Genomic DNA, 21,285 nt, shown 5'->3' on the forward strand with positions numbered 1-21,285 from the left:
TTACTGTGCTTTTTAAGAAGTAGGTATCATCTCACTCTCTGGAATGATTTCGAAGAAGGCTGTCTTGAGACAGGGAAGAGCTTAGACCATTGGACCCAATGTTCCCATGGTCTTAGATAGTTACAGTACTTATTAGTTAAGTTACTTTAGTGCTTGCTACAGGCCAAGTTCTGTGCTATGAGTTGTAGTAGAGAGATGATAACTGGAACAGACTCAATCCCAGCCTGAAAGCTTCTATAATAGGAATGCTCACAACCTGTGAAGTTCTATAATAGGATTGTTATCTTTCATAACTCACTGATTTCCAGAGTGTACTAATAAATGACTGAAAAGCTCTAAGGAGGGAGGAGGGGTTACAGAAGAGCTAGAGAATAAGAATTGCCTAATCAGAGAGGAGGAAAGATGTATGAAGACCCCTCCGGCCCTGGCCACCATCCCTACTCCAATTTTTACTTCCCTTTCAGCCTCCATAAATCAGGTGTTTGGCTGAAATAACTCAGATGTCACACCACACCCAACCACAACCGGTAACACTTTGTTAGGCTAGTTTTCATTTTTACCACCATCCAAAATACCTCTAGGTTCTTATTTTAAGGCACTGGTTTATTGGTGAGTAAAAAGGAAGACCTGCTCTCAGAAAGTCACCACCACTACTCCAGTTTTAACAGCAACAGGGTAGGCAGTTCTCTCCCGGAAGCGGCAACTACAAAATCCCCACTGCTTCTTGCTCCTTAGAATCGGTGACTGGGGGCCCCTTAAAATCTGACACTATATCTCAGCAGAGGCCCACGCATTGCTTGCAAAGCCACATGTGGGCTTGGAAACTTGCTGTGCACAAATGCAGTGAAGTCTGGTATCAACAGGAGGGAAGACTGCATAGAGTTATTGCTATTTAATGACCTAGATAATAGGGTTGATTGGGAGCTCTATTAGCTCATCAGAGGCCATGAAACTATGTTGGTTTAGATTAGGCTCCAAAAGATATGTGTCTGGTTCTAGTGAAAAAAAAATCTTTAAAGATTCGCTTAGTGTCTTTCAATGAATGCTGTTACTTTAACTGGAATTAAAAACTGAGGGAGATAGGGAAGAAAACTGGAGTCCTTACAGTGCAAGTGCCAGAAGAATCTCCACAGAGCAGAAAATAAATATGGTAAATGAAGATGAACTTAGAAGAAATGTAGATATAGGTGGGTTCTAGCTGGGAGACAGAGGGTGGGGCCCACGGGTGCGGATGAGAGGAACCTGCAGTGTAGCCCAGGAGAAACAAACTAATTACCTGACTTTCAAAGGCTTTCAAATGCTGACATGAGAAAACCCACAGGAAGGTCAATGGGCCTGTGAGAGGTGCACCAGGTCTTTGAAGAAACAAGCCTGTCCCTAAAGAATGGACTTGGGCCCTTTGGACAAGGAGGGGGTCACTCCATTGTCTCGGGCATTTTCCCAAGACTTCCAACAGGATCAATCAGTAGCAGAGCAGGAACAAGGATCTCAGGCACAGACATTCAGTGGTTCACTAGAGGCAGTCTCCTGGGGTATCCTGGGAAAAGGATGACAACCTGTTGTTTGGAGTGGCAACTGTTTACCAGTACCTGCTGCCAACCATGTCTTTATAGATAATAATAATAATCATTGTGGGTAATTTTTAAGCACTTACTCTGTGCCAGGCACTGTACTGATCGCTGGGATGGATACAAGCAAATCAGGTTGGACACAATCCCTATCCCATGAGGGGCTCACAAGACTCATTTCCCATTTTACATATTAGGTAACTGAGGCACAGAGAGGGGAAGTGACCTGCCCAAGACCACATAGCAGACAAGTGGCAGAGCAGGGATTAGAAACCATGAACCTCTGACTTCCAGGCCCAAACTTTATCCACTACTACATGCTGCTTCAGATCACTGAGTCTAGTTTGATGTTTTGCAATTTAAGGGGCTATAGAAAATTTGGAAGAGAGTTCAGAAAAGACAGATATTCCTAAACAAAATCTATTAAGAAACACTGAAGGAGGATTTCAACAACTTAACAATTCTCAACTTAAGTCAAGGTGAGAACTTGTTTCATTCTTCAAGAAGACAAATGGTTGATTTTTATGGGGCCTGTGACCAATTATTCTCTATCTCCAATAAGAGCAAAAAGGAAATGGATAAAATTAAAGTATAGCAGGAGGGACTTAGGCTAACACTGGGAAAGCATTTGAACAAGTTACAAAGAGAGCTGTCAAATCTCTTCTTCTGAAAATCTTTAAGAATCTCTGTGAGAAGCAGTGTGGCCTAGTGGAAAACCGACTTGGGTCATGGGCAGCGAATGTGTCTACTAATTCTGTTGTACTGTACTCTCCCAAGTATGCTCAGCACATAGTAATAATAATGTTGGGATTTGTTAAGCGCTTACTATGTGCAAAGCACTGTTCTAAGCTCTGGGGGGATTGTTCCACGTGGGGCTCACAGTTTTAATTCCCATTTTACAGATGAGGGAACTGAGGCACAGAGAAGTTAAGAGACTTGCCCAAAGTCCCCCGGCTGACAAGTGGCAGAGCCGGCATTCGAACCCATGACCGCTGACTCCCAAGCCCGGGCTTTTGCCACCGAGCCACGATGCTTCTCAATAAATACCATTCATTGATTCATTCAGAGGACCTACAATCTCAGCTCTACCACTTAGATGCTGTGTGACCTTGGTCAAGTCACTTAACTTCTCGGTGCCTCAATTATTTATAAAATGGGAATTTAGACTGTAAGCCTCATGTGAGTCAGGGACTGTGTCCAGACCGATTTGTTTTCATCCACCCCAGAGCTTAGTACTGTGCCTGGCACACAGTAAGTGCTTAACAAATTTGGTCCTTAATAAGTAATAATGATGATAAACTCTCAACTAAAATAAGATTTGTGAATCATCTGTGACTTTCTTTTCTCCCTTTAGCTCAGTCATCAACGGACACACACACACAAAAAAAAAGGATCAGGAAAAACTGAATGATCAAAACCTTGACTCCAAATAGACAGGACACATTGCCTACTTCAGCCCTGTCAAGCTTGCTGGTGAATAAGATCAAGGGCTGGCAGACAGGCAACTTGGTTTAGAACTGAAAAAAGGAGGAGACTTCGGTTTGCAGTTTGCAGTTCAGAGTCAAACCTCCACCCAGGTCTATACCCCAAGCAGAATCTCTGGGCACCTCATGGAATATAGTGCAACGGATTATGGAGAAACCATCAGAGCTCAAATTTCTTTTCCTTTTTAAAACTTTCAGTCATTCTATTGGGCTTCCGCTGGGTGTGGCAACAGGCCTGAGTCAGAATCCTTGCTGGAGCAGACAGCTCAATTCAATTTCCATGGGGTGAATCACTGAGAGGTGGACGTTTTTCAATAGATATGTTTCAGCTGTCCAAACATCAAAGGCTGACTCACGGGGGCCTATCTGAACCTGGTCCGGAACGGTTGCCGTGTACTTGCCTTCGCACAGTTTAACCTTCTCTTCTATAAACAGCAACCCTTTTGCAAGAAGCTGGTTCTGCCAAAAGAGGAAAAAAAAATGCATTTCAAAGTACTAACCACCACCACAACAAGGATTGCTTGTTTCCGAAATAACACCAATGCAAAGAGCCCTCAGTTTGCAATGCAGGTGCCAATAGAAGAGTTAGATAGAGGGCCATCCCAGAATTTTGTGTTCTAACACAATCTCAGTCACAGAGTTGTCTGCCTTCTGTAGTCGGTTTATCAAGGGGACAATGGGAACAGTTCAAGACCTCAGATTGCTGAGTACTTCCTACTGTGGAACCCGTCATACAGAGGAAATTCCAAATCCACTCATTCGCTAGACCTACGGCTACTGGACTTTTCAAAATATCCACATTAGAGTGTGGAGTACCTCAAAGACCTCAACCTATTTTTGAGAAATGAGAGCAGAACCATACGGAGGCAAGATGAAACAGTCCAAAGGTGAAATTAGAACCTAGGACTTCTAACCATCAGTCCTCCATGCTAAGCAATGGACAATAGTCTCTTCTCAAGCAAAGGTCTATTTCCGGATAAGACATTTTCCCAACTAGCCAGGGAGGTTTCTAGGTTGAGAAGGACTTGTCTGGACCTTGCAGCACACTGCCAAGGGTTTATAAACTGGACAAATGAGAGTGAGTAGCCATTACATCAACCACTAAGTCAGGGAACAGGCCAAGGGCATCTATTCATCCTTGGGTTCTGCTCAGAGATACAAATTAAAGTGGCCAAGAGGGAGATAGGCTGCCTTGCCACAGAAACTATAAGCCTCTCAAAAGGCACAGTAAAGCCTGTAGTGCATTCTTTCCATGGCCCCTTTCCCTAGTCTCAATCTTTTCTGCTTCACTCAAATACTTCTGTTGGCGAGTCAAAAGACTCCACGTTCAATCTTGAAGAAGGAAACAGACAAAAGGAAGCTCTTTTCTGTTCCCATCATGCCGGTTCTAGTTTCTTCCCTAAGTATGCCAAATTTAGAATGGAGGGCACAGCTGCAGCTGCACGCGGATACACGTGCAGTCAGGGAGAGGGCCAGGGGTTAGCATGATTAGAAGCTGTGAGGGGAAATCCCTTTGGAGGGGAGGGAAACCACCTGCAGTCGGCAGCTGGGGGGAAATATTGCTCTCAGGTTTTCCCAAGGACTCCAGTGATATGAGAACCACATTCTGAGAAACACAACCCTAGAATAGCAGGTACAGAGTGGAGAGTCCGTGGCACAGCTACCTCCAGGCAATGACGCTTTAGAGTAGCTCCTTCCTCTCTCAATTTCATCAAATCATGTCCTGCCCTTTTTTTATTGTACTTTTTCAGTGTTTACTATGTTCCAGGCACTGTACTGCACACTGGTGTCGATAAGAGCTAATCAGGTTGAGAAGCAGCATGACTTAGTGGATAGAGCATAGACTTGGGAGTCAGAAGAACCTGTGTTCTAATCCCAGATCCACCACTTGGTCTGCTGTGTGTCCTTGACCAAGTCACAACTTCTCTGTGCCTCAATTCTCTCATCTGTGAAGTGGAGATTAAGATTGTGATCCCCACGTAGGACATGGACTGTGGGAAACTTGAGTATCTTGTATCTATCCTAGCGTTTAGTACAGTGCCTGGCACATAGTAGGCACTTAAATACCATAGGGGAAAATAAAAGGTTGGGCATCTCCATTTTATAGAGGACTTAACTGAGGAACATGTTAAGTGACTTGTCCAAGGTCACACAGCCCTGCCCTTCCTTTAGGAGCCACACCCCTGACTAACCTCTACCTTCCTGGTCAGGGCACCCCTTCACACTCCCACAGAGATCTGCTCATTTAGTTCTCTCTTTCAACACTTAACTTGTTTTTATCGTTTGTTAATCTATGCTCTTTCTCTTTTACCTTTTGTATATTTGGCAATCACTGCCCATTTCTTTCCCTTATTTCATTGTAAGCCCCTTGAGGACAAAGGCGATGACTTTTAAGTCTATGGAATGATTCAGTTGATGGTGAAAGCTGAGCTCTTGGAGGTTTCTACATATTAAGGCTTTGGGTGTGGCCTGGGAAGGCAGTTGGGGTTCCTGAGCTTTGTGGGAAAAGCCTGTGGGTCCAGAGGGAAACTCCTAAATACTCTGACAATTCCCAAATTGCCTGCTGGCCCTCTGATGCAACTGTAGGAAGCACGCTGTCAATATACACCCTGGAATTTGTGGCCAATGAAGGGACAGGTTTCTAATAACTATAATCTGATGGGATATGCTGAAGAAATTCCCATTTGCTCCATAAAAGACTTATTTGAAAAGTTGAGATGTTAAGGGAAAACACTTTTTTCTTTCAAGAGAGGAGAGTGTAAAAAAGATCCTCTTTTCCTGGCTAGCAACAAAAACTTCCTAGTACTTATCACACATTCCTCATTCGCTAAAAATGGGTCTCCGTAAATTTCCAGAGACAAGTTACAGGAGGGTAATAGTGGCACTGCCAGTCGATAGCTTAGATAATTTTCCTTCTAGACCTTAGTACTGTTAAGAAGCCAATCTAATAGCAAAGGTAATTTCTGTACTACAGAGAAATGGAGAAAACATTCCCTTTGAGAATTGTATTGACATCTAGAGGGAGAAAATTTGGTCTTAATTTGTTACACTGTATTTATTCAGCACTAGTCTTCCAAGACACTAAAGAACAATTAAGCAGTCAAATCCTCACAATCATCCTAAAACAAAGGCAGTATTAGTCTTGGTTTATAGCTGTGCAAAGAGGGGAGAAGAGGGAATGTGAGCAGAAGGGACTCTTCTTTTCACAGCAGACTGCACTATTCACCAGGCATCCCTGCCTCTAGGGTAGCAAGACTATAAACCAAATAGTATCAGTAAACAGCAGCCTAGTCTGTTGTGGAAGTAAAGGCTTTAGAATCTGGAGTTAGGCCCATTGTTATTTAATGCTCTTAGTAATGAATTGAAAGCAGGAATAAACAGCACTGTAATGAAATTTGCAGAGGAGAGTGGACTGGGACATATTGCAGGGTAGAGATTATATAAAAATAAATACAGAGCTACAAAAGTAATTGGAAATATGAACCGCAAACAGAGAAATGAGACTCAGCTAGGAAAAATGCAAACTGCTGTAATTTGTCTAGGGAAATAAAATCCAAAACACACAGGCATTAATCATTCGATGGACAGGAGAAACCTAAAATCTACTCGAAAACACTGAAATTGATCCACAGGGGAGTTTGGGGAGAGCAGATAGCCAACACAGAGCCATTTGAAGTGTGTGCAGGTCTAAGAAGGAGACGATACCACCAGCAAGTCTTGCCCTCCCCGTCATACTCCTATAATATCAGTCATAGGCACCTCCATTCCACATAGAGCAAGACAGATTGGAAGAGTTCAGAGAGAAGTGCTATAAAAATAACCAAAAGGAATACTGGGATCAAGGATTTGCAAGCGAAAGATAGAGGAACTCAATCTTCTGAGATTAGGTAAACTATGGAGAAATACATGGACTATAAAAGGGAGCAACTGAGGGGTAATGGACAGAGAGAGGAATTTAGGCTTTTGGAGGAGAAATTGGTTGGACTTTCTCCCAGATGAAGCTTAGAATAGTGCTCTGCACATAGTAAGCGCTTAACAAATACCAACATTATTATTATTAAATAGGCTGAAAGTGGTTTAGATCAGGATGGGGAGATAGAACCAAGGGGGTCTAGACCAGAAAGAGCAATTAGGACTGAGGGTGGTCTTTGCTGTTCATTCAATCTATATATTAAGTACTTACTGTGTGTAGAACGCGGCACACAGCCCCTCTAGCCCCTCTATAATGTTGGTATTTGTTAAGCGCTTACTATGTGCAGAGCACTGTTCTAAGCGCTGGGGTAGATACAGGATAATCAGGTTGTCCCACGTGAAGCTCATAGTCTTAATCCCCATTTTTATAGATGAGTTAACTGAGGCACAGAGAAGTTAAGTGACTTGCCCACAGTCACACAGCTGACAAGTGGCAGAGCCAGGATTCAAGCCCATGACCCCTGACTCCCAAGCCCGGGCTCTTTCTACTGAGCCACACTGCTTTCTTCTATACCAGAAAGGGGAGATAGGCCTGAAGGTGGTCTGGACCCAGAAGGGGAGATAGGACCAAAAGTGATCTGGATCAGGATGGGGAGAAAGGACCAATGGTGGTCTGGATCTAAAGGGGCATTCCACTGTAGGCTCTGTGTAAGGGAAGCCAGACCTACTCCTATATTTGAATCTCAAGGGGAGGTAGAAGTCCACTGTTGATCTGACACAACATCTCAATATAGATGAGCTCAAAGTCCATAATAACTGGTTTACACCTCCCAGACCATGCTGGCTCACTTTCTCTGACCACTTTAATGGATTTCATCCCAGCTATTTTTTGTGATTTTAGCTCCCTCATCAGATGCTTTTTCCCACTAGAGTATTATCCAGAAGGACAGTCTTTCTGGGTGAAGCTGATTCTTACTTTTAAATTAAAAAAAAAAATTCCTGGATTTTTCTTCAGACCCAGCGTTTCAAATTTAAATAACTGATCTAGTATATTACTCTAATAGAACCATCTTCTCATCCCTATCAGTCAATCAGTGGCATTTATTGAATGCTTACTGTGAGCAGAACATTGTACTAAGCACTTGGAAAAGAACAACATAATACAGTTGGTAGATGCGATTCCCAGCCAAACGTTCCTTTCAGTATACAGGGAAAGACAGACATTAAAATACCGCAATCTCGGTGTCATCCTTGACTCGTCTCTCTCGTTCACCCCACACATCCTATCCGTTACCAAGACCTGCCGGTTTCACCTCTACAATATCGCCAAGATCCGCCCTTTCCTCTCCACCCAAACGGCTACCTTACTGTTACAGGCTCTCGTTATATCCCGCTAGACTACTGTGTCAGCCTTCTCTCTGACCTCCCTTCCTTCTCTCTCGCCCCGCTCCAGTCTATTCTTCACTCTGCTGCCCAGGTCATCTTCCTGCAGAAACAATCTGGGCATGTCACTCCCCTTCTTAAACAACTCCAGTGGTTGCCTATCAACCTCCGCTCCAAACAAAAACTCCTCACTCTAGGCTTCAAGGCTCTCCATCACCTTGCCCCTTCCTACCTCTCCTCCCTTCTCTCTTTCTACCACCCACCCCGCACGCTCCGCTCCTCTGCCGCCCACCTCCTCACTGTCCCTCGGTCTCGCCTATCCCGCCGTCGACCCCTGGGTCACGTCCTCCCGCGGTCCTGGAACGCCCTCCCTCCTCACCTCCGCCAAACTGATTCTCTTTCCCTCTTCAAAACCCTACTTAAAACTCACCTCCTCCAAGAGGCCTTCCCAGACTGAGCTCCTCTTCTCCCTCTACTCCCTCTGCCATCCCCCCTTTACCTCTCCACAGCTAAACCCTCTTTTTCCCCTTTTCCCTCTGCTCCTCCACCTCTCCCTTCCCATCCCCACAGCACTGTACTCGTCCGCTCAACTGTATATATTTTCGTTACCCTATTTATTTTGTTAATGAATTGTACATCGCCTTGATTCTATTTAGTTGCCATTGTTTTTACGAGATATTCTTCCCCTTGACTCTATTTATTGCCATTGTTCTTGTCTGTCCGTCTCCCCCAATTAGACTGTAAGCCCGTCAAACGGCAGGGACTGTCTCTATCTGTTGCCGACTTGTTCATCCCAAGCGCTTAGTACAGTGCTCTGCACATAGTAAGCGCTCAATAAATACTATTGAATGAATGAATGAATGAATGAATGAAAATAAATTAAAAGATAGGAGAAATAGTGGAGTAAGATTCACAGAATAGTTTATCCAAGATGATGTGAAAACCAGCTCCGCTCAGAACAAGAGTGTAATTTTCACTCAAGCCGTATGAGTATTACTTTATCAGGTGTTATGATAACAATAGGAAATAAAATCATTTAGTTATTTTTAAAATTGCTGGATGCTTCAATTCAAGATAGCTTTCAGTTTCATATTTGAAGTAATCTTTCCTGCCATCAGAGAAAAGTGACACTCAAATACCTGATGCACACAGCAAGCCCGTTTCATTTAAATTGCTGGTCAGGAGGGCAGCCTAGCAGACCTTCCACCTTCTCCTGAATGGACCGAAAAACCACTTCTTTGCAGTTTTATTCGGGACCATAGACTAGAAGGGAAAGCAGAAGGGGGAGAGACAGGAGGACAGGAGAAGAGGTGAGTGAGGAAAGAAAGAAAAGAGAGAGGAGAGAGGAGAAAGAAAAGACCCTGTAGTTAAAATGATTCACATATGTGACTAATTATCTCTTCCCCAATCTTTATGTTTGTTTCTCTGTGGACAGAAGTTTTATTTCATACCACCAAGATGTGTGACCTGATTGAATTCTTGGCTTCTGTGGGGCTGTGGTTTTTCTTTCCAGAGCTGGAAGTGACTATTTTTTTCTAGCATGTCCAGGAAGCAAACATGGAAATTCAAACTGCCTTTTAAGTTGTTTTGTAAAGAAAATCTAGCACTGGCTAGAGTAAATTCAATCTCACATGATTTTGGCCTGCCCAGATTAGTACTTGGATGTGAGATCACCTGGAATCCTGAGTGGAAAATGAATTAAATTCTTGAGGTCCCTTCAAGATCCCTAATCCTATGAATAGCATGATTAAATGTCTTATGCCTAACTGAAATATACTGCATATACATGTATAGGCACATATTTCTCTCTCACACACACACATTTATTTTACCTGGAAGTAGTCTGTGATGAAAGATCCAAGTTCACTCTTCAACAACCGTCTACAAAGAGAAAAACATAGTTATTGTTCATAGGTTAAACTACCTCTTAGTAGATCAGTCCATTTAGACTGGCACAGAATATGTCTGATCAAAACTCCAAACTGAGACTCTCAGCTCTTCGTGGACAGGAAATGTGTCTGTCCCACTCTATTCTCCTAAGTGCTTAGTACAGTGCTCTCCAAAGTGCAGTGCAGTGTTAAACGCTCAACAAATATCACTGATTGATTGCTAGAACCACTGCATTGAACTCACAAAGAAAACTTGCCAAATCATGGTTTCACCTAGCTAGACTAAGATGGGAGCAGATCTAAGGTAAAAAGAGATCTCTTTCTTCTTTCACTCTTAGGGGTCAAGGAAAGAATGGTAGGCAGCATCATTGCCTAGTGGAAAAAGCAGAAGCCCAGGATTCAGAGAAACTGGGTTCTAATCCTGGCTCCACCACATGTCTGCTGAGTGACCTTGGGCAACTTACTGAACTTCTCTGGCCTCAGTTTCCTCATGTGCAAAATGGGGATTCGATTCCTGTTCTCCCACCTATTTAGACTACGAGTCCCATGTGGCACAGGAACTGTGTTCAAGCTGATTAATTTCTATCTGCCCCAATGCTTAGAACAGAGCTTAACGTGAAATAAAGACTTAAATATCATTACCATTATTATTATTAATAATAATGGAAGAAGGTTTTTTGAGGTTACTGGGCTAGTATTTCAGCCCAAACTTTGGCTTTGGTAGAATTTGGGACAGCCACGGAAGAAGACTGAGTCTGATGTGGTTTTTTTAAGGAGTTATACAGGAGAAAATGTCTGAGAGAAGTATCTGTGGTAACTACCGCTTTCCCTCCCACCACCAAAGGTCCCTCCTCCCAGTTTGCTGCTTCCCTGCCAGGCCAGATCCCTTCATCACCATCAAGAAAAGCATCCATGGTAACTGCTGTCTTTCCTCCTGCCACCATAGGTCCCTACTCCCAGCATGCTCCAAGCTTACCACATCAGGGATAAAAGTTGCGGCCGTACACCCTTAACAACCTCCAACGAACAGCCAGCCAGACTGCCTCCCTGGGAACAGGCATCAGCCGTCCTGTGTACCATCTAGGAGGCTCCATTCCACCCTGTCTTCAACCAACCCAGTGGGAAAGAGAAAAATACCCACAGCATGAGGCCTCCACAAAACCCAAGGAAGACTGGTGGCTGCTGTAGCAGTCACTGTGGCTATGGGTATGCCTTGAACTGAGCCATGAAGAGCCTGAAATTCTGCTCTGTAGCCATAACACCTTACTGATTTTGTTTTTACTCTGTGCATTTGTCTGTCTTGGGCTTTAATGTTTCATCATTTCTGATTTGTCTATCTCCAATTCCTTCTCCCCACTTGAAGTCTTAGATTGTGAGCCCCATGGGGGACAGAGACTGTGCCTAATTCCCACTTACGTATTCTCTCCCAGTGCTTGGTTTAGTGTCTGCACACAGTAAACATTTAATAAATACTATCAGTATTGGAGAATAGAGACCAGTGAATAAGGAGAAACATAGTCTTATGTTATGCAATGGGGAGAAATACAATCCTATCTGAGCTAATTCTGCTTCATTCCCCTGGCTACCACCTATCTGTAATAATTTCCATATCAATCTCAACATAGTAGGTGGAATGCAACCATTCTGCCATATCAGTCAGCCAGATACAGGGTTGGAGAGATTTTCAGTGATGAAAACAAAATATTCCTTCTTTGTATACAAATATGTTGGGTCTAAGAAGAAGACTAGATCCTAGGAAGAGAAGCAGCATGGCCTAGTATAAATAGCACAGGCCTGTGAATCAGATGTCCTGGGTTCTAATACCCACTCAGTCACATTACTGCGGTGTAAAATGCTATTTTGATACCTGTTGTCCCTCCAATATAAGACTAGTAACTGTGTCTGATGTGATTATCACAGTGCCTAGTACAGTGTTTGACACATTGCAGTTACTTAGCAAATACCACATGTATTATTAGGTCCTGAAATCCTTTAAGATCCTTTAGGAGTAATCCCTGGAGGATCTTGGGAGATCCCATGGCTCACCCCTGTAAGAGGTAAAGACCTAACTCCCCTTAGTCTTTATCTGTATCTGTAGAGAAAGCTTTCTATAGGGATATAGTACCTGAAAATATTTTTCAAACCTATTACAAGGAATAACCAGGAAATAGCCCATGCTAAAGACAGCAACAGAAGAGTGAAAAGGAGACTAACTTTCATTACAAATTTCAAAACAACCACCTCAGATGGCTGCAACCATCTGGATATCTTCTCTAGATATCAACATTTAGAAATACGCCCACCGTTTTTCATGCCTTTGGGCCCTGGGGACTCAGATTTAAAAATTAAGATGACAAGGCACTGAGGCATTGTAGAATTTTTAAAGCCAACTTTAGGGGAGGAGAGTAAGTTCTGCATCATCCTTGCTTGCTAAGCTTTATTCATTATCATCAATGGCATTTACTGAGCACTTACTGTGTGCAGAACACTGTACTAAGCACTTGGGAGAGTACAATACAACAGTTGGTAGATATTTTCCCTGCCCACAATTAGCTTACAATCAATATTTATTAATATAAATAATTTGTAATATGTAACTTATAGATATGTACATAAGTGCTGTGCGGTTGAGGTGGGGCAAATATCAAATGCCCAAAGGTTGCAGAGTCAACCGCATAGACGATGCAGAAGGGAGAGGGAGAGGGAAGAAGAAGGAGAAGACTTCTCGGAGGAGTTGTGATCTTAACAAGGCTTTGAAGGTGATGAGAGCTGTAGTATGACATAAATGGAGAGGGAGGGAGATTCAGGCCAGAGGGGGGATATGGAAAAGGAGTTGGCGGTGCAATAGATGAGATTAGGGCACAGTGAACACGCTGGTGATAGACGAGTGAAGCATTTAGGCTGGACTGTAGTAGGGGATCAGAGAGGTAATGTAAGAGGGGATGAGCTGATTGAGTGCTTTAAAGCCAATGGTAAGGAGTTTCTTTTTGGATGTGGAGGTGGAGGGGCAGCTATTGGAAGTTTTGAGGAGTGGGGAGACACGGACTGAATGTTTTTGTAGAAAAATGATCCACACAGCAAAATGAAGTATGGGCTGGAGTGAGGTCAGACAGGAGGCAGGGAGGTCAGCAAGGAGTCAGATGCAGTAGTAAAGTTAGATATGATAAGTGCTTGGATCAGTGTGGTTGCATTTGGGTGGAGAGGAAAGGGTAAATTTTAGCCATGGTATGAAGGAGGAACCAACAGGACTATCTTTGCCTGCCCAGTTCTCCCCTCTCAGATTAAAACCTTAAAAATAGAGATATAGAGAAAAAGAGAGAGAGATAAAAATAAAAAAAAAGGCAGCCAAATTAAAGTGGTTTATAGCTCCCAGGACATGTGAGAGTTGAAGACTCAGACACACAGTACCTATGACATACATTCTCACTAAACTCTGAGTTTGAGTCTGGTTGGCCTTTCCCCTAGCCCCCTCCTTCTCCCTCTGGGAGAAAATATTATAATTTGCTAAAGGCAGAGAGAATGGAGTGTTCTTCTGGAACAGTGATTACCATTCTCTCCTAATGATCATCCAAACCAGTGTTTTCCGGACTGGTTCAGAGAACCGTTTGGAACTTGTGTAGAGTCAGCTGATGCCAGGACAAGTTGTTGTCAGGAGGAAAGAAGTGGCAAGAGAGCGGCACAGCCTCAGTCAAATTCCAGGAGGGACCAGAAGGGAAAAAACTAGGGCAATGGTTTAGATTAACTATCTCACCGACCATCTTCACGAGTCCATGTTGCCCTGTTAAGGCACCACCCCAGAGATAGCAGAAGGCCACCTACGAACGGATTTCCTGTTGTGTCACAAACCAGCTCTCTCACCCCCTGAGCTTTGTCAAATTTGTCTCTCACCACTCATGGCCCTATGGAAAGAATGGGTTAGGATTCCAGAGAACCAACTCTCATTCTATTTCTGACTCTGCCATTGGGCGAGTCACAACTTCTCAGCATCTCAGTTTCCTCATCTGTAAAATGGGAATAAACTATTCCCAATGGTTAGCATGGTAACAGTATTTATTAAGCACTTCCTGTATGTCAGGCAATATGACAAGTGCTGGAACGGATACAAGATCATCAGAGCAATCACAGACCCCACCCTGAACAAGGCTCAAAAATTAAGAGGTAGGGAGAGAAGCAGTGTGGCTCAGTGGAAAAAGCACAGGCTTAGGAGTCAGAGGTCATAGGTTCTAATCCCAGCTCCGCCACCTGTCAGCTGTGTGACTTTGGGCAAGTCACTTGACTTCTGGGTGCCCCAGTTACCTCATCTGTAAAATAGGGATTAAGACTGTGAGCCTCAAGTGGGATAAACTGATTACCCTGTATCTACCCCAGAGTTTAGAACAGTGCTCAGCACATAGTAAGCACTTAAATACCAACATTATGATTATTATTAGATAAGGTCCCTATTATACAGATGAGGAAACTGAGGCCCAGAGAGGTTAAGTGACTTGCCCAAGGCCACAAAGCAGGGTCAAGACTAGAACCTGGGTCTTCTGACTCTCAACTGCATGCCCTTTCCACAAGGCTATGCTGGCACATTAGGCTTAATAATTCATTCATTCAATAGTATTTATTGAGCGCTTACTATGTGCAGAGCACTGTACTAAGTGCTTGGAATGAACAAGTCGGCAACAGATAGAGACAGTCCCTGCCGTTTGACGGGCTTACAGTCTAATCGGGGGAGACAGACAGACAAGAACAATGGCAATAAATAGAGTCAAGGGGAAGAACATCTCGTAAAAACAATGGCAACTAAATAGAATCAAGGCAATGTACAATTCATTAACAAAATAAATAGGGTAATGGAAATATATACAGTTGAGCGGACGAGTACAGTGCTGTGGGGATGGGAAGGGAGAGGGGGAGGAGCAGAGGGAAAGGGGGAAAAGAGGGTTTAGCTGCGGAGAGGTGAAGGGGGGGTGGTAGAGGGAGTAGAGGGAGAAAAGGAGCTCAGTCTGGGAAGGCTTCTTGGAGGAGGTGAGTTTTAAGTAGGGTTTTGAAGAGGGGAAGAGAATCAGTTTGGCGGAGGTGAGGAGGGAGGGCGTTCCGGGACCGCGGGAGGACGTGGCCCAGGGGTCAACGGCGGGATAGGCGAGACCGAGGGACAGTGAGGAGGTGGGCGGCAGAGGAGCGGAGCGTGCGGGGTGGGTGGTAGAAAGAGAGAAGGGAAGAGAGGTAGGAAGGGGCAAGGTGATGGAGAGCCTTGAAGCCTAGATTGAGGAGTTTTTGTTTGGAGCGGAGGTTGATAGGCAACCATTGGAGTTGTTTAAGAAGGGGAGTGACATGCCCAGATTGTTTCTGCAGGAAGATGAGCCGGGCAGCGGAGTGAAGAATAGACTGGAGCGGGGCGAGAGAGGAGGAAGGGAGGTCAGAGAGAAATAATAAAGAATATAGTTCACTCACTCCTGGCTCAGAGACCACAGAGTATGAGGTAATACTAAATGTAAAGATCTCACTTTGTCTTGAGGATAAGAAATAGATGGAGAGGTGAGAAACAGCAAAGCATGGTTGGAGGGTGGGAGGGGGAACAGGGAAACAGAGGAAAGAGAAAGAGATTAACTGCCTCTTGGACACATTCTCCCCATTAAAGGAGCACAATTCTAGCTCCCACAAATGAAAATTATTTAACAGCCAGAGAGCACCACACCTTCTCTGACACCTGATTCTTTTCTTAGTTTAAGTTCACACATAGCCCCCTACACTACAGACTGCAGATTCGGCTTTCCCAGCAACCTTCTTTTCAGCAGAAATGTCTGGAAATTGGCCAACTGAACATCCCCTGCAGCCAGAAGAGTCACTCTGCTAATCTCTCCTGCTCCAACACTTTCCAGTCTGTCATTCCTGCTCCGGTCAACATTCTCCACTAATGAGATGGAAAATATTAGGTGGGTTCCCCTATGGTTTTATTCTTTTGGCTACCTCAGAAAGAGTGTGACTTTCAGTTCTGAGTTTGAAGAACAGAGCCCAGTTCTTAGAATTTTCTTTCTTTGAAAACTCATCTGGGATTTCCCTCTTTCACCCCTACAGAAGGAGGAATGGTGAGCTACGGAAGGACTCTGGAGTAGGAGGGAAATTGTGTGTTTCCTCCCTTGGCTTGGCTGTAAATAACTCATCTTTGGTTTCCTGAACCTTCGTCTCTGACATTCTGGCAGTAAAAGGGCTACCAGTCTTCAGGGTTGGAATGTGGAAGGAAGGCCAAGGTAAGATAAGTTCTGAGGTAAGCATTTGCCTTCTCCCTGCACTCTGTGTGTAGTGTATGTGTGTGAGCACGTGTGTATGCACTTATTTTTTATTTTCTTTATTATTATTTTTTTTACAAACACAAGCCAAGCATTTCTCATTTCCCTTCTATTTTACTCCATCACATAAAAACAGTCAAACAGTAAGCTGAAAAAACAGGTTTTAAAAAAGAACAGCCCATTGAAAAAGTCATTAAGAATAACAACTCTCTTCTGACTGTGGCTTTCCTTTCCTTCCTGGAAGAACCCTAAGCATTCTACCAATGTGCACTCATGCCCCTATTCTCCTGGAAAGGCAGGACCCACTAGCTTCTCCAGCTCCAAATTATAGCCACCTCAGAAGAAAGACAAGGGTCTTTCAGAAGCCCTAAAGATGTCCTGCAATACAGGAGATGTAAAGAAACAAGCGAGACAGGAACTCAGGGGGGACAAACCAATGAATGGGAAGGTTTGGAATGAGCACACACATCCTCACCAAGTCCACTGGGAGATGGACTTATTCTCAGACTAGATTGATTCTTTCCCCAAACGGAGAAAGTGGAGACTAGATCCCTGCTTCCCAGGCAACCAAGAGTCAGAGATCCTTCCAGCCCTTTCCACCTCATTGCTTTTTGGCTTGCTCACCTCTCCTTCGATTTCATCTTCTCTCTCACTTGTTGGTGTTCACTAGTGTTTACTTGACCATCCTATTGGGTAAAATTGGTCTTCAAAAAGCAAAAGTAAGACACGACTAATTGTGCCTCCAATTTTAATTTAGATGGTAGAGTACTTATTTCCTTGTTTTCAACTCCAGAATGAAGGCAGCTGTGTTTATTTCAGGGTGGGCCCTTCCAGATGTGGGCATATGTGCAGCAAGCCAGCACACTTTAGCTTGGAGATAAACTCTCTGCAAATGTGCAGGAGCCTAGTTTCGAACTCTTAAGAATTGGTCATTTCAATATCTAAAGTCTTCACCCCTTTCAGATGTGGCTTGCATCATAAAGGAGCAAGTGCAGGAAAGTTTCAATTTCTTTGAAAAACACTTCTCTTCCAGCTCAAACACCACTGAAAGAATGTTTAGCACTTCAGGCTATTTCCCTTTCACTCAGTCAGTCAATCATATTTAATGGGCACTTACTGTGTGCACAGCACTGTACCAAGTGCTTGGGAGAGTGCAATATAACAATAAACAGACACATTCCCTGCCCACAGGGGCTTACCGTTTAGAGGGGGAGACAGACATTAATGGAAAAAATAAATTACAGATCTTTCCATAAGTACTGTGGGGCTGGGAAGGGGGATGAATAAAGGGAGCAATCAGGGCAATGCAGAAGGGAGTTGGGGAAGAGGGAATAAGCACTTGGTCAGAAAAGGCCTCTTGGAAGAGATGTGCCTTCAGTAAGGCTTTGAAGGGTGGAGAGTAATTGTAGGTCAGATATGAGGAGAGAGGCCGTTCTACTCCATATGCAGGGCATAGGTGAGAGGCCAGGCAGTGGATGCACAAGATTGAGGTACAGTGAGAAGGTTAGCATAAGAAGACTGAACTATGTGGGCTCGGTTGGAGTAGGACAGTAGCGAGGTGAAGGAGGAGGGAGTAAGGTGATTAAGTGCTTTGAAGCCAATGGTGAGGAATTTTAGTTTGATGTGGAGGTAGAAGGATGAATGCTTCAGTTTCTTGAGGGATGGGGTAACATGGCCTGAATGTTTTTGTAGAAAAATGATCAGGGCAGCACAGTGAAGTATGGACTGGAATGGAGAAAGACAGGAGGCAGGGAGGTCATTAAGAAGGCTGATACAGTAATATAATAATAATAATAATAATAAATATGGTATTTGCTAAGTGCTTACTATGTGCCAGGCACTTTACTAAGCACTGGGGTGGATACAAGCAAATCAGGTTGGACACAGTCCCTGACCCACATAGGGCTCACAGTCTTCATTCCTATTTAACAGATGAGGTAACTGAGGCATCGAGAAGTGAAGTGGCTTGCCCAAGGCCACACAGCAGACAAATGGCAGAACTGGATTAGAAAGCATGACCTTTTCACTCTCAGGCCCGTGCTCTATCCACTACACTCAAGGGGGGATAGGGTAAGTGATAGGATTAACCTGGTAGCAGTTTGGATATCCTACTCCTAACTTGGACCTAGAACTAAGAAACGTAGACAAGGGTGATTTAGCACCATAGTCTAATCCCTCCCTATTGATCTTTTGACATATACCCACCCAGACCCAAATCTTTCCCACAGGAAGAGGGATAAACATAAAATGTGCACTCTTAAGATGGTGAACACAAATATATGTTACTCTTCCCTTAGCCCAAAGTTTTCCTTTTTGGTGTGGAATAAAAGGATAAAAATGATACATTCTCCAGGATAATTACTGCACTTTAGCGAACTCTGATGAACAGATAATGCAGTCTTTTATCTTTAAAGATGAAACAAGAAATGGAGATAAATGTGGCTGTAAAGACAGAAGGAAATGGAAGCCTTTCCCTAGCATATATTTATATATACAAACATGTGTATATACACCATATATACAGCTATAATATATGCTAATGTATGTGACACCCAAAAGACACTTGAAAACCAAAATTTGGGAAGAACTGACCTTTCAGTCTCATAGTCCTCATCCAGATCTCCTGCAATCCCCTCATTTTGTGGAATCAATAGTCTAGATGGGTTTCCAAGCTCTATAGTTTCAAGTGCCCATTCAACTTTAGTCATATTCCTTTAGTCTCTCCCTAGGGCACAAGTCTGAAAATGCACCAGGCACACTGTCCTGACTGGAAAATCTCCACCCATAAACTCATTCCATGAGGAAATCCCTGCCATGGTTTGCAACATACCTGATGTTTTCATTCAGCACGAACAGTTCATTGTTTTGTAAGCCTCCTCCTTTGAACACATTGATCACTGCAGTTTGGACACTGTCAGAAAAGAGAAAATGGAGAGTCCATCATAAATAACCCCATCTGAATGATCCAAAACATAGAGTCGTCGTCTTAATGAGTAACTCAAATCTCTGAATGGGTGGGTCAGGACCATTAAAGTGACACAAGCACTTCCAATTTTTCTGCCCGGGAATTCATCGCTCTTCCTTCCCAAAGTCCTTGGGAGGAAGGAAGACAAGAGCAGAATAAACTCAAGAGCAGCCTTCACTCTCAAAGCTGAGCAAATATTTTTTACCGCCAGAGCCAATAATAGTGTGGTAGGAATGATTAATAGGCAAGCAGAGCTACATGCTGTAAGAAGACATCTTGCCTTTCAGCAACAGACCTGGAGAAATTCCAAAGCTCATATATGTCACCCAGAAACAGCAGAGGGCCTGAGTTTCCATCAGGATTTTGTTGTTCCTGTTTGAACTATGGATTGGGGCATAATAATAATTAATAACAATAATAATGGTGTAACACTGTAGGATGCTTGAGGGCAAGGATCATGCCTTCAAATTCCAGTGTTTTGTACTTTCCCAAGCACCTAGTACAGTGCTCAGGTACACAGTAAGCACTCAAATACCACTGACTGGAAAAAAAAGAATCCGCAAATAAATAAACGTGACCTCCTCCTCAACCCCAGGATGCATAGTGATTTAAAGAAGCTACTGTTCATTCACATATCTAGCTCTCTAGTCTCTTCTTCCTCCTATTTGTAATTTATTTTATGTTTCTTTGCCCCCTAAAGACTGTAAATTATTTGAGGACAGGGATTATGCTTTATTGTTTTCCCAAGGGTTTGGCACAGTTCTCTACACACATATGTTAACTGGTCAATAAATCCTTTGATCAATTTTGAAATCTACTGTACTTGCCCAAGCACTTAACACAGTAGTATTTACTCAGTAGATAGTCAAAAATAACACTGACAGTGATTGATTAATTAATTAATTGGTTGCCCTGGGAAGAAGTGGAATGGGCAACAGTGCCCACTTCTCCCAGACCACTGAGATTAAGTAAGGGTAATCAATCAATCAATCAATTGTATTCTACCAAGTGCTTAGTACAGTATTCTACACACGGAGAGCACTCAATAAATATGATTAGTTCTGAATGCTTACTGTGGGCAGAGCACTGTAATAAGTCCGTGGAAGAGTCCAGTAAAATAAAGTTGGTAGATACGTTTCTTGTCTACGACAAGCTTACAGTCTGCTTCAAACAGAAAATATGAAAAGAGGCAGAGGAAGACATACTGATGAATCTTTAGGAAATTTAGATAGGTGAGTGAAGATCAAAAATAATACTACCTTGTATTTTTATAGTGCCTTTTCCCCAGAGGGCTCATAGTTTTTTCATGTTTATCACCCATTTTTTTTCCTTCCCAAATTTGTGTCATGTGTGTAAGGATAGGTAATATTATTCTCCCTTTTAATAGACGGGGAAATGGAGGCCCAAAGAAACTTTCACCTCCCCCTGGTCACTGAGTTAGTCTGTGACAGGTGAAGACTGGAATCCCATCATTGTACTCTTTCAACTCACTAAATGGCATACCTGAGATTTATCCAAATCTGCCTCTGTCACAACATCATCATCATCATCATCATCATCAATCAAATTACTGAGACATTACTATGATCAGGGCACTGCTCTAAACAGTAGGAAGAGTACAATAGAGGCAAAAAAGTTTCCTGCCTCAAGGAATCTAAAAGGGTAGAGATCTGTAAAAAGATTTACAAATAGTGGACACAGAAGGATGAATAGGGATACCACTGGAAATAGCATGACTATAGTAGAATGATACAGATGAATAAATATGTGGATAAATGAAGAGTTTACATAGATCATTATATGTATATC

At 43.2% G+C, this 21,285-nt stretch overlaps 1 protein-coding gene across 3 annotated transcripts in view; it reads right to left on the reverse strand.

Annotated features, from left to right (window-relative positions):
• Positions 1 to 21,285, reverse strand: part of PRR5L (proline rich 5 like) — a 75,361-nt gene that overhangs the window by 23,286 nt on the left and 30,790 nt on the right. For 2 of the 3 annotated variants that reach the window (XM_029061139.2, XM_029061138.2), the window contains exons 3-5: positions 19,342 to 19,422; positions 10,180 to 10,228; positions 3,409 to 3,511 (exon numbers count right to left, since the gene is read on the reverse strand). In XM_029061139.2, the coding sequence (XP_028916972.1) occupies positions 3,409 to 3,511; positions 10,180 to 10,228; positions 19,342 to 19,422 (233 nt within the window). The remainder of the gene's footprint in view (positions 1 to 3,408; positions 3,512 to 10,179; positions 10,229 to 19,341; positions 19,423 to 21,285) is intronic. The other variant, XM_007658799.3, reaches the window with a different exon arrangement.

This window comes from Ornithorhynchus anatinus, chromosome 3 (genome assembly GCF_004115215.2).
Source record: "Ornithorhynchus anatinus isolate Pmale09 chromosome 3, mOrnAna1.pri.v4, whole genome shotgun sequence".
Taxonomy (NCBI): domain Eukaryota; kingdom Metazoa; phylum Chordata; class Mammalia; order Monotremata; family Ornithorhynchidae; genus Ornithorhynchus; species Ornithorhynchus anatinus.